At 42.1% G+C, this 14,125-nt stretch overlaps 1 protein-coding gene across 1 annotated transcript in view; it reads right to left on the reverse strand.

The window, feature by feature from the left end:
• Positions 1–14,125, reverse strand: part of LOC149470395 (fibrocystin-L-like) — a 278,175-nt gene that overhangs the window by 105,803 nt on the left and 158,247 nt on the right. Inside the window, exons 41-44 of the mRNA XM_089664464.1 lie at positions 11,896–12,141; positions 9,879–10,028; positions 6,477–6,651; positions 3,850–4,006 (exon numbers count right to left, since the gene is read on the reverse strand). Of these exons, the coding sequence (XP_089520590.1) occupies positions 3,850–4,006; positions 6,477–6,651; positions 9,879–10,028; positions 11,896–12,141 (728 nt within the window). The remainder of the gene's footprint in view (positions 1–3,849; positions 4,007–6,476; positions 6,652–9,878; positions 10,029–11,895; positions 12,142–14,125) is intronic.

Below are 14,125 nucleotides of genomic sequence, written 5' to 3' on the forward strand. Positions count from 1 at the left end.
CATTTTTTTTAAAATGGTCCAATAATATTCAATATTGATTCTATAATCATCAAATTTTTGTTAACATGGTTCTAAAGGCAATTTTTTCCTCTTAAAATAAAAAGCATGTTATAGTTACCTGTTCTGTGCAATGGTATTCCTCTTCTGGAGTCCCCCAACACTCTCCACAACTCTTTGTCTCCAAGTGCCCCTTCAGCAAGCCAAGTGCTGAGTGGGCACTCCTATGGTCACATTCCCAAGTTGTGTTGCATCCAAGGTATGCAGTGGTGAGAAAAAAGCTTAGCCAAAGGAGTCAGCTTGCAGGTATCAGCGGGGATAGTCAGTTCCTTAGCAGCCCTTGGAGATCTCCAATCAGTAATGTTTCCAGCACTGCCATAAGTGGAGTAGCCACCATTGCCTATTTCTGTGTGGAAATGATGGAAGAGGAGGCATCTCCTCTCCTGAGTACAACAGCCACCAAATAGACTCAAATATGCAGATATTCATCTACCGCTCAATGCATGCTGCACATGGATTACTGCAGGGCTTCTACCCATCTAGCAGATGCCCAAAATTGCACCAGGATCTGTGCAATTGCTCCTTGTTACCGTGCAGTTAAAAGTTGTTACCTTATGGATCGCTCTCAGATTTACCCAACAGGGTAACAGTGCCAGAAAACCCCAAATCTCTCCCTTTATTACCAAAACAAGGGCGCATGTAAATGTAGAGTGGTGGGAGAGTGTAGTCTGCTGATTTGGGTTACTATGCACACTTTCATGTTCACCCTCAGCCATTTGGCTAGTTGGGCCCGCCACTTCCAGAGTAGAGAAGGATAGTTTGGTAGGATGAGGGAACGGGTAAGAACACAGTTTTACCTTAACACATTTTGAATCTAGAAGATGATAGTAACAAAACCAGGCCTCAGTATCTTCAGCACTGAACTTCCTACCAACCGCCCAGCTGGAAGTCAGGAATGCCAAAATGCCCCTAGAAAAGAAGGTGGCATAACAGTCTGTCAGAGTGACCACCCACTGAGCCCTGTCCCTACAGCTCCGCATATCAGGATGCCAGGCTATCGCATATCCACCTCCAGCTCAGGGACAGAGCACAGGAGGAAGTGACTGAGGAGAAAGGTAGATGCCCACAGTCAAAATGGTGGGCACAGCAGCCTGTCTTGATAGGCTGCAAAGCCAAGACCTAAATATTCCTGCAGCCAGACTGCATGGTGTGGACACCCGTGGGGGGCAGGCAAGGTACCAAAGCACAGGCCGGGAAGGGGGGTCTGGATCACTCCCCTGCCCACAACAGCAAAAAAAAAAAAAATGAAATCCCCATGTGCTAGAGCAACAGCCAGCACCAGATGTCCCCACAGTCTCTAGTCCACACACCGACCCAGGAAGGGAAAATGGGCCCACACGCAATGGATTCACCAAGGCACTGGCAAGCCCCTCTTGGCAGAGATCAGGGGGCTGCCTGTCTGTTCAAGAACACAGGTAAAGCAATTCGACACATGGAAGTGCTGTGGCCTCAGGGGGCACTACCCCCCCACCCCAATCACAGTGTATCTGACACCAAGTGCCTACAGCTGCGGGGGGGGGGGGGGAAGTAAGGTAACTGGAATCCATGCCTGTACTGGAATAGGATAACCCGTAGAGCTGACCACCCTAGGGAGTACCCACGCCCCACACGCACCTGGGGACAGAAGGGGGGCATCTGCTAACCAATCCATATATTAAAGTACACAGCAAAAAATCCCAATATAATATCCCAGAAAAGTTATCCACCTCCACCCTTGAAGGCCAAACAAACAAAATTATGAGACTTTTCTTTTTAACAGAAAGAAATGAAAATCAAAATAAATACATCAACACATCAAACAATACAAAAAAGTGTCCAAAATATCAAAAATGTCAATAGTCCCCACAAGTATAGACAATTGTTCTCTTTCTTCTTTCATCAAAAATTTCCTTCTCATCACCCGCAAATCCTGATGACAATACACCTCAAAAAGAAAAAGCTCGACATAGTGTCATACCTTTTAAATAATTAAAACACACGTGCCACTCACTGTGCAACATGCAAAATCTATATAAATGTGTGTACTCTATAAGCGAGTATCTATACACATGCAAATATACTTTTGTGTACCTAAAATAAATATATAAATATAAATATAAGTGACAGACACTCACACAAAGTGTCAACTACACAATATGTGAGAACAAACTCAAAATTATCACTGCAAATGTGTATCACCGCACTCTGTATACATCAGTGTACACCTTAAACCCAAACCAGCACTCCCCAACTCATGTGCTGATGGATAATTACCCTATATAAGAAATGACAGGGCATAGCACCACTCTGGGTTAACATCTCATCATTCAGATTTCATCCAATGTTAGGGTTATTCCTCCATTTCCCTCATGAGAAAATCCACAGTTACAAGTGGTAGATCAAACAATATCCTCCTTTATTTAGCAACTCACATAAAAATTGGGTGAAGCAGCTCCTCTTCATAGGGATACAGGTGTAGACAAGTTTAGGGAAACATTGGCCACATGTTCCCACTTCCGTTACGGGGCTGCTCCCCATCTGATTTACCCGGACTTCTGAAAAAGTCATAGGAAGTGACGAAACGAAAAAAAGAAAAGTCTCATAATTTTGTTTGCTAACCAATCCAGTTGAGCTAGTGGGTGACACTCCTGAGACAGATCCTCCTCTCCACCGAAGGGACTGTTGGCCAGTGTATCACTGTGACACAGAATGCAAGTGCCCAGTCATATGTGTTCACATGAGACGTTTAATTCACTGACCACCCCAGTCCAGGATGGGGCTGTCGCAACCCACCTGGTGTGTAGCCAAAGATCTACATGCATTGTTGGCCAAACTGTGGTAACTACTGGATCTAGATTATCCAGCCTGTTGCTTAGCCCAGCTGTTCACTGAAGATCTCCATGTAAAAAAATTCTGGTAAAAAAGGAAGGAAAAAAGGCTATGGAAACACAAGTCCCAGCAGGACTTCTGGGCAGAAATAACTGTCTTGCAAATAGCAGAGAGGGGGCTTATACCAGTTAGAACTTCCCATAGGTGGTGCTGTGTTTTTTCTGCCTAGTGTCCTACTACTGTAGGTGGCAATATAACCATATGGTCAAGAATAGAAGAGCTGTGTCCCTCAATGAATGTAAGAGAAAGTTTGATTTCTCATCTATTTCTGTCCCTGTGACAAGTTTAGTGAATTAGGGCACACTGCATCAAGGCAACTCATTTATTTTAAATGTTTATGCATAGGCATGTTATGGTCTTCTGCAATGTTTTACCTGATACTTTATTAGTGAATTGGGGTGCCATTGAAAAGGAAAAGCAATGCAATGTACAGCACCCCGGTTCGTGCACTACCATTCATTGTGGAACGTGGGGTAAAACGTGCTCTTAAAGTTAACAAAATTAAAACATAGCACCAACAATATAATGGCCCTTTTTGGAACTTTTGGTGCTTCTTCTGTAAGGTGGTAGGAAACCATTTGTACTCTGTATTTGTAGAGGATTGCCCCATTCAAACATATGAGCTTTTGTCTTTTCTGTTTACATGCCTAAGAATGAGGCATGTTATAGTGCATTCACTAACACAATGATAACAGTACTACAGATTCCATTGCCAAACAATTGGGTATGACTTCATCCACTGCTAGATCCATGCCTCTAGAGGACCCGCTTCTGTCCATAATTCTCTTTCCTCCAAAGGGCACTCTTAAGAACATTGCCATTAATAGTTTACTATTTAATAGTTGGTCTATGAAGTATTGCTGGGGCTCTAGGTGGTATCAATAATAAAGATGTTACATGGTACTGGTTCATGTAAAATCTTACCATTAGAGCAACACCTTGGCCTTCGATGTTCACCCGAACCTTGGCTTTTTCTGAAGGGGAATGGGCTGTGGTATTGCAAACAATCCGTGTGCCATTAGCTGATTGAACAATGCACGGGGACTGAGCAATTGTGACAGTGATATGGGAGGCATCATTTCTACAAAGGAAAGAAAAATGTTGATTACTAGACATTTCCATTCAATTTATAGTGACAATTTTGTGGGCTGTGAAGGAGAGTAACATATTCCATCTATAAAACAAATGTACTGTTCATTCTTCCTTTTCCTAATAATGTTTATTTACCCTGCTTCCCTCTGTTTCTGTGTTTCCCTTTGTGGTGTCCTGGGTTTCTCATGGGTGATCTGTCAACCCCTGAGCTTTTGTTTAAACAGACAAAATAGCTGCTGGACTAATGCTAACCTGATTTTGACACCATAAATCATGTATCTGCTACCCTAATGAAGGTCACAATTTTCTACATTGTAACTGATTTAATAACTTAAGCTCTGGAAGTTTTTACCCCCTTCATGACCAGGCCATTTTTTTTTTGGCTATATGGCACTATGCTACTTTGAAGTTTTAAACTTCCCCTTTTGACAAAAAATAATACATTCACATTTTTTGCAGGTAAAAAAATGTGCACTTACTTTTTGTTGCAAGAGCCTGGAAAGCATTGCACCATGCAAAGCATTGGTGCCATGCAGGTCTCCTGCAGACCTGTCAGTATATCTGCCTGCCCGTATGGGAAGTACAAGCAAGCTGATATACTGACAAGAAGATCCAATTAACTAACAGAAGGCTCCACAGTGCCACTAGGGTTGTCAGGTGTCAGAACTTGTAGTTCATTCATTCACAGAATGAATGAATGACGCGTCCATGGAGCCCCACACGGCTGTGCTGTTTTTAAAAAATAACAGCTTGTATGAGGAACTTCTCCCCTTACCGCGTACTGCTGTCACGGGGTCCTAAAGGGGTCCTATCCTAAAAGGTGGGTGGAACATGTAACATGTTCCCAAAAGGTGAACTGACAATTGTGCATTCATGCAACTACATTTATGTCATTTTTTCACACAAATAGAGCTTTCATTTAGTGGTATTTGATCACCACTGGGTTTAGTTATTTTTTTATTATATAAATGAAAAAAAGATTGTAAATTTTGTAAAAAAAAAACATTTTTTACTTTCTGCTATATAACATATCCAGCACAAAAAATGTATAAATCTAATTTCTTCATTAATTTTGGCCAAAATGTATTCTGCTCCATATTTTTGGTAAAACAAAATCCCAATATGTGTATATTAATTGGTTTGCGGGAAAGTTATAGCGTTTACAAACTATGGTATACATTTACTGGAATTTATATTTCTTTTTTTATACTCGTAATGATAGCGATCAGTGACCTATAGCGGGACTGATAGTGCAGCGAGCAGTCTCACACTATTAACTGATGCTTAATGGGCACTGACTGACTGACATCACCAGTGATACAAATACAGTAGTCAGTGCTAAAAATATACACTGTCACTGTATTAATGACACTGGCTGTGAAAGGGTTAACATCTAGGTCGATCAAGGGGTTAACTGTGTGTCTAGCAAGTGTTAATGTGTTGTTTACTGTGTGCTGTTTTTTTACTAAAAATTGTTTAGCGATCTGTCCCTCTGTATAGAGCTCTGTATTGTTTACCAATACAGAGATCTAGGCTGTGATATGACACAGCCGATCAGCAGCTGCTGACATACTCCCACTGTGTCAAACCATAGGGGAGTAGGCCAGGGGTGGACTGACAACTCATGTGGCCCCCGGGCAATAGGGGATCATGGGGCCCCTGTGTCCTCGCTCACACTCAAACCACACCCAAAAAAGCCTATGAAAAGGTACCAGGGGCATCTCATGGGGCCCCCTACTGACCCAGGGCCCTTGGGCAGTGCCCGAGTTCCCAAATGGTCAGTCCACTCCTGGAGTAGGCACACCCAAAACCCAGAAGAGACCAGCATTTTTATCTGGTCAGTTTCCTAGCTGGGTGTATACATTCTCTCACCTGCTTCTGGGGGAAGCTTTCAAAATACAGGGCAGGGAGAGTCAAATATTCAGTTGTGAATATTTATCATGCATCAGCCAATCTCTAGAAGGGGGCATCCAGAAGGTGGCTGGGGAGGTGATAAATGTTTGGAAGGCCTGCCTAAACTTGTTCTTTCCACTCCAGGGAGAGTTCCAGTTCTCTGTTTTCCAATTTGGTACTGCTGCTACCCAGTTGTTGCTGGCCCTGGCTCATCTTGACTACAGCTTTGCTTCCTGCTCCACTTGTGTGCCAGCCCTCTGCACATGTTCCAGTCTGAGCATCCACAGAATTCCAGCAGTCTACCAAACTGTCATCAGACCACCCATTGTGTTAAGACCCACAGCAGGAATCATGGCACTCCTCATCTGGCTACACCCTGCCACCACCTCTAGGGAGTATTGGAGAGGAAGTGTAAGGGAAGCCATCTTGTCAGCTCAGCCTCTACCAGATGGCACTGCAAAAGTGAACTTATAATTCTTGGCTTGTTAAATACTGGAAAACTAGCAATAGCAAAAAGCAGCTTGCAATAATGGCCAATAGAAAAGTATTACGAGTCTAATTAATACCCAAACAGAGATCCAGTGATGGTGAGTCTGGTCCCCCCAGCGGTTCCTCCTCTCTTGGGGGTGACATCGTATATAAGAGGGGTTAGCGCAGTCGAGTAGGTAAAGGAGTTGCTGATCGAGACAGCATTGTTTCCGTTAATGATGCTGACATTACAGATCTGAGTAGTGTTTGTATCTGGAAAATAGGTATAAAGAATAAGCTCCGCAACATCTCCAGAATACATCACTTTTTAACCAATGATACCACAAAGCTCCTAATTCACTCCCTGGTTATCTCTCGCCTCGACTACTGCAACTCCCTCCTCATTGGCTTACCTTTACATAGGCTATCCCCCCTCCAGTGCATCATGAATATTGCTGCCAGGCTCATCCATCTTGCCAACTGTTAAGTGTCTGCTACCCCTCTCTGCCAATCCCTCAAGTGGCTTCCACTTGCCCAAGAAATGATATTCAAAAATACGAACAACAACTTACAAAGCCATCCATAACTCTGCCCCCAGCTACATCACCAACCTGGTCTCAAAATGTCAACCAAACCGCCCTTTTTGATCTTCCCAAGACCTCCTGCTCTCTAGTTCCCGTGTCACCGCCTCACAAGCTCGTCTTCAGGACTTCTCCTGAGCTTCTCCTATCCTATGAAACTCCCTACTCCAATCTGTCCAGCTGTCTCCTAATCTATCCACCCTTAGAGGATCCCTGAAAACCTCTCTTTAAAGAAGCCTATCCTGCTTCTAACTAGTAAACTTCCTTTTATGTCTTCCATCATCTCATCCCCCGCAGCTATTACCTTTTGTATCACTCAACCCTTCCTCCTAGATTGTAAGCTCTAACGCGCAGGGCCCTCCGTTTCCTCTTGTTCCAAATTGTATTGTAACTCTAATGTCTACCTTCAGTTTGTAAAGCGCTGTGCAAACTGTTGAAGCTATATAAATCCTGGATAATAATAACGTATAATAATTCATTACTACTTATGTGTATTTTATCATCATATTGCTGTACCTGTAACATGGCCCGTATTGTATGGAGCATTATTAAATTACAGGTTTTTGATAGGATATACCTGTTTTAAGAAAGTACAGAGGCTTTTGTTCCTATCTGTACTCCTGTAAATGCCAGTTTGCCAGGTGACTGGCTGCCATAGTGTTCCAATGGTTTTCTGAGGCACTGACCTAGAACAACTATGCAGTTCCAAAGTTTTGAATTTCTTAAGGTGCATGCTTGTTTAATTTCAGTGACTCAGAGGGTACTGAAGTCAGAAAAAGCGCAACAGGTACCCCTGTATTTCTTTTACAACGGATTGCCTATAAAGCATGTCTAAACACAAATGTAATATGTTTCAGCTTACCAGACATGTGGTGCCTGCATTAGTTTTTTTATTTATTTCTGGACCCTTTATTTTTACCTAATGATCCTGCTAGCACACACCTGTCAGAGGGAGACCACGCTTACTCACTGCACTGTACATGGAGAAGCAGCACTGTCACCCTAGAACAGGAAGTATGTTAGAACTACAGAGCACTTTTGCCATTACATAGAGGGAGGGTTTCTGTAGTACATAAAATATCTGAAAACTGAGTGTGACAAGGGAGCTTAGAAAGTTTTTAGGTTACAATATTTCTGGCAGATTCAGCAGGTATGTTTGCTCTTATCTAACAAATATAACAAAACACTTATTTAAAAGTTCAAAAGGGAAAAAATAAAGATCCCTCTGAATTAATGAGCTGCAAGTACCTTCAGCCTTTGCGGCTGTCAGCTTGTAGTTCTCAATGAACTACCACGGTGCTGTTGAACGCTGTGGTAGTTCATTCTTTCTTTCTGCCAGTGTAAAACTGTCTGCTCGTATTAGGTACAAGCAGACTGATTACACTGACAGTCTGCAGGAGACCTGCATGGCACCTACAAACCACCGGCCGCTGGTGCAATGCTTTACAGGCTCCTAAAAAATATGAGGGGCATTCAAGTCAAACCAGGACTTTTGAGTTTATATAATAAGAAAAAAAGAAATTTTGATGAGTGGAAACTGCATTTATTTTTCAACATACTCCCCTGCTACATTTATACACTTATCCCAGCATTTAACTAATGCCTGGAAAGCTTTGGCATAGAAAGATTTGTCAGTGCGCCTGAACCATCCTAGGACAGCCTGCTTCACTTCATCATCAGTGCTGAAATGCTGACAACAGAAAGATTTGTCACTTGTGCAATTTAACAGCAGGTTATGCGTTGATTATCCAGGATCAGGCATTCCATGCACTGAATGTTCACAGGAATGACTGTTGTGGGTTGGGAACCACCACAGCTGGGATCGTCACTGACAGACGTACGGCCATCTTTGAAACCTTTGCACCATTCAAATGTCTTACTGCGGCTAAGCATCTCATCACCGCACTGTGCTTGAAGACTTCTACAGATATCCGCAGGTTTTACGCCTTCATTCACAAGACACTTCATCACCACATGCTGTTCCACACACGCACTAACACTGTTGTCTGCCATCTTGATTAATGCTTCTCTGGACTGGCCCACGACATGTGCGCCGCCTATCAGTAACAAGACACATTTGCCACTTACTACTGCATGTAGTACCTCCACGCTAGCATCCCTTTTTATACCTGTAAAATTAAAAGTCCCGGTTTGACTTGAATGCCCTTCATAGTAAAAAGCCCATTGTATTTATTATATTTTGTAAAAAAGTGAACTTATCCTTTAAACACCACAGTGGTAATCTTACCTGGTTTATTATCTGCTTATCTATATATAGAAAATAGAGACGATTAGGCACACATATTCTATATTCTGTATAATTATAAAAATTGGGTTTTTTTTTAGATTTTTATGTTTTAGTTTTTCTTTTGTTTCACTTTTATCTCTTTCATTTTTTATTCGATTTCATTTTTTTAAAAGTATTTATTATTTAATTACGTAATAACATTTTGAGATGATTTTGGCCTCATTTTTTCTAATAATTTATTTTATGTTTTATGTGATTTATAGCCCTGAAGAAGCGTGGATGACTCTTGAAATGTGTTGTCTTTTTTGTATACAATTGCAAATACATGGATCTATGTTGGATGTGTGCCTCTTCACATCATCGTCAATACCTTTCTATTACGTGCCCACTGTGGAAATAAGCATTATTCCACAAATTATTTCCAAATTATTTCCAAGCTTGAAATAGTTACCTGTCTTTTATCTTTTAAGATACAAAAAATATTGAGAAAAAATAATGCAATAAACAAATAAGATCATAATCATTATGTGATTGAGTTATGCTTTATAACATATTCTACAAGACTGTATAACATGTAATCACTTCTAAAATGCTCTGCTGATCTTTTTTCAGTGAAGTTGTAGGTGTGATGTGTTCAGCTGGTTGATTTGTTGGGTAGTTCAGTCACTTACTATTATTCAAAGGCAATTCACAGAGAAGGAAGCTTGCATTAGATCTCACTTGATCTATTTTGCACTCAGAGCTGCAGACGAGGACCTTGGATACCATCTTATCAAACCCAGAGCCAGCAATAGTGAGCATCAATCCACCACCAAAGCTTCCTTAAAAGCATAAAGAAATAAATTAATAATTAATAATAATTTAATAATAATTACTAATATTAAAACTTTCTAAGCTGTGTCACTTATAGCACTATGAATAAAAAAATTTGCTTTGCAAATGTCTCAGCATTCGCACAAAAGTCACAAATATTTCCAGTAATGTTTGTAATATATGTGTTAGCATGTAGTCTGGCTGGCCGGGAAAGGGGGGGGAGGAATGCGTAGCCCCCCTCCTAAACCATACCAGGCCACATGCCCTCATCATGAATGGGGTACATTGCCGTGGATGACCCCCTTGGAAAAGCACCTTGTAGCTATGTAAATGAGGACAAGAGCCTTTTCCCTACAACACTGGCTTGGTGGTTGTGGGGGAACTATTAGCTTACCTTCAGATACCCCTACTCATTCACAAAAAAATGAAGTAAATAAACACCACACACAGTTTTTGACACGTCCTTTCATTAAAAATAAAAAAACACAATGTAAATCCACTGTTGATCATAATTCCGAGCAATGCAAATCCATATCAATTATGATGAATGACACCCGCTGACAGAAAAAAAAAACACCACCCACTGACACGTCTGATCCTGTTGCTGCACTCCTGCTGAACAACATCTCCCAGTCCCTGCCATTGCATTGTAAACAAAGGGGCAGGGTCTCCCAGGTGATTTATTGACCATATATGAATATAATCATATTTAGTGACATCATGGGAATCCCCAGGTTTCAAGACTGAAGGATGAATCATCAACCATCTTTGATATGCTGATGACACTACTACTAGCTAATAGCTGAAAGTATAGGGGACCTCAAGAGCCTTATAGCAAAAGTTACAAAACACAGTGAAAAGATGGGACTTCAGCTAAAACTAATGTTATAACAACAAGGAAGGCAGTTAACTTCAGAGTCTATGAGGATATAGATGTAGTAGACAGATACTGCATCCTTGGATCAATTGGGTCACCTGCTGTTGGGACTGTTTCCCATAGCAGAAGGGTGCAGTTCCAATGTCCACCAGTGGCTGTCTCCCAGTACATCCCAGTAATGAGTTTCCACCCGATGCTAGCTGCTACAAAGGTATTTAGGTCTTTCCCTACTAGTACGTCTCACTCCAGTGTTTTGATGCTGCCAGATTTTGTTTGCCATTGATTCTGATCATGCTCTTGCCTTGTACCTTATACACTGCTACCTTGTACCTGCCCCCCATCCTTCTTCCTGATCCCAGTTGTGGTTCCCTCTTTCCATCTGCAGCCTGCACCTCCAGTTTTCCCTTTATTTTCTGTGTTCCCCATTTTGCATATATTGTACATAGTTAGTTGTTAGTTAGGCTTTCTGTTTGTTAGGTTTTCTGTCACTGGGTTTACGTTTAGTGTGTGCTGATGTTTGGATGGATTTTGTTTCACTGTAAATTAATCCCATTTAAGTGTGCACAGTCTTGTCCCAGTTTCCTGAGTGTAGCCTTGCAGATCTGGCCATCTCTGCTGGTTATTCCGGACACATATTTTTCAACAAATCAGGCCTAACTTTTCACTAGAAGCCCTGATGACTGGATGAAGCTGTCTGGATACTGTATATTATCAGAAGAACCAACTGACTATAAAAGACAATTATTCTTGAAAAAATGGAAGGGAAGAAGAAGAGGATGTATGGATGAATCAATATAGTCATAGAAAGTATCAACATGCTGTTGCAGAGATGTAAAACCCAAATCACTCTGAAGGATACATTTTCCATGTGGTGTCCAGGAGTTGGCATTGACTTGTGGTCAGTTAAGAATCATGATAACCTGATCACAGTAACTCTAGCCCCAGCCGTAGAAATCCCCAATTATCCCCAGCAGCCCCCAACTGCTCATGGCACTTACCTTGGTTTGGAGAGATGCTAGTCATACTCAGTTCATATGTAAATGCTGCACTGGATCTTGCAAAGCCTTTCTTATTCTGTAGTAATATTGGGAATGTTCCTCCCCAGTGGTCTGTCACTGTGCAGTTCAGTACAGTATCTGATATGAAGGTGATGATACATGTGGCATTTTCAATAGTCACTGTAACATTTGTGGCATCAGAACCAAACCGTGTGCCAAAAACAGAGATGGTGGTTCCTGATGGTCCTATTAGTAAGACATAGAAAGAGCTTTAGATATTTGCATAGGTTTTCTAATTTATTACAGGCACTTATATAGCGCCGTCAATTTACGCAGCGCTTTACATATATATTGTACATTCACATCAGTCCCTAACCCTCAAGGGGTGTACAATCTAAGGTCCCTAACTTACATTCACATACAGGGGCCAGTTTAGACAGGAACCAATTCACCTACCAGCATGTCTTTTGGAGCGTGGGAGGAAACCGGAGTACCCGGAGGAAACCCACGCAGGCACAGAGAGAACATGCAAACTCCAGGCAGGTGGTGCCGTGGCTGGGATTCGAACCAACGACCCTAGTACTACCAGGCAGAAGTGCTAACCATTTAGCCACTGTGCTGCCTAATAAATATACAGTTATGAACTGTTCATCATTGAGGCAAATTTACAACAGATAATGTGTCAGAGCCAGGGGCGGACTGACAACTCATGGGGCCCCCAGGCAATAGGGGATCATGGGGCCCCTGTGTCCTTGCCCAAACTCAAAAAAGCCTATGAAAAAGGTACCAGGGGCATCTCATGGGGCCCCCTACTGACCCCGGGCCCTCGGGAAGTGCCCGAGTTTCCAAATGGTCAGTCCGCCCCTGGTCAGAACCAAGGGTTATATGGTATGGAAATTTTGTTGCATGTTTTTATACAGTGACAGTAAGGTCTTATTATTATTAACTAGTTCATGCATTAAATTTTAGCTTTTATAGCCTAATTCCAGGCAGAAATAATGATACACCGATAAATGCATTTGTATTAAAATTAATCACTGATTTTTTTTTTAATGTATATTACCCGTTAGCATTCCCTAAACAGCATATAGTTAGCTTTATCTTGTTTCTTCACCACTCAGTGCTGGAAACAGAAGTAATAGAGGTGCGTGTGTCTGATAACACTGTGCCAGTCAGTGCATTCTTATCCCTACAATATATAAGGTACCTGTATGCAGGGCCGTGGATAATGGGGGTACCACCAGTCCTCCTGTACGGGGCCCAGGCAGCTGGGTGAATCAGATGTGGGCAGGAAGGGTGAACGGGGTAATTACTGGAACCAATCCCCTGTATGGCTCTCCCTGCAGCAGCTGAAAGCTGGTTTCTTCTCCTCCCCCTGGCTGGCTTTCAGCTGCTGCAGAGAAACATACAGGGGATCGGTTCCAGCAATCTACCAGCCCCTTTCATTCCTGAATGAACAGAATGAGTGATCGGTACTGATCACTCACTGTGCTCATTCATAACTTTGTGGGAATGGGGGGGGCCTTGTTAGGTTGGCTGTATGGGGCCCTGTGGTTTGGGGGGGCCCTGTCAGGTTGGCTCTAAGGGGCCCTGTGGTTTCTAACAGCAGTCCTGCCTGTATGACTACAGTGGCCCACCAATTACACACTATTTTTGATTGCTCCTGGCTGCTGAACGGAGTGGTGAGAAAGTGAAAAGAAAGAATGTGCTTCTGTGAAGAGAGGAATTAAAGTGAACTTGTTACCTTTTCATGAATGGGCACTTTAAATATAAAAAACATGTCTAATGCTGCCCATACACACTACTGTCTTGTAAAATCTCTTTTGGATCTTCCAACATTTGTGTTTGGGCTTGCCTTATTGAATTCAATGCAATGAATTGTTGTTGGAAGGCCCTCACATTACAGAGACTTTGTAAATTAAAATATAATGTGCATGGCCAGCTTAAAGGATACATTCACTTTGTGGACAAAAATAATAAATGCATATTTTTTTGCAGGTAAAAAAAAATGTGCATTTATTATTTTTGTCCAAAGGAGCCTGGAAAGCATTGCACGAGTGATCAGTAGATTGCTGATGCCATACAGGTCTCCTGCAGACCTGTCAGATTATCTGCTTGCCGTATGGGATGTACATCCAAGCAGATATTCTGACAGGAAGCTTCAATGAACTACCACAGCACTCCACAGCTCCTTGGTAGTTCATTGAAAACCACAAGCCCAACTACAACC

Source organism: Staurois parvus, unplaced genomic scaffold, assembly GCF_062004578.1.
Source record: "Staurois parvus isolate SC_StPar_1 unplaced genomic scaffold, SC_StPar_1.0 ptg000047l, whole genome shotgun sequence".
In the NCBI taxonomy this organism is placed as follows: domain Eukaryota; kingdom Metazoa; phylum Chordata; class Amphibia; order Anura; family Ranidae; genus Staurois; species Staurois parvus.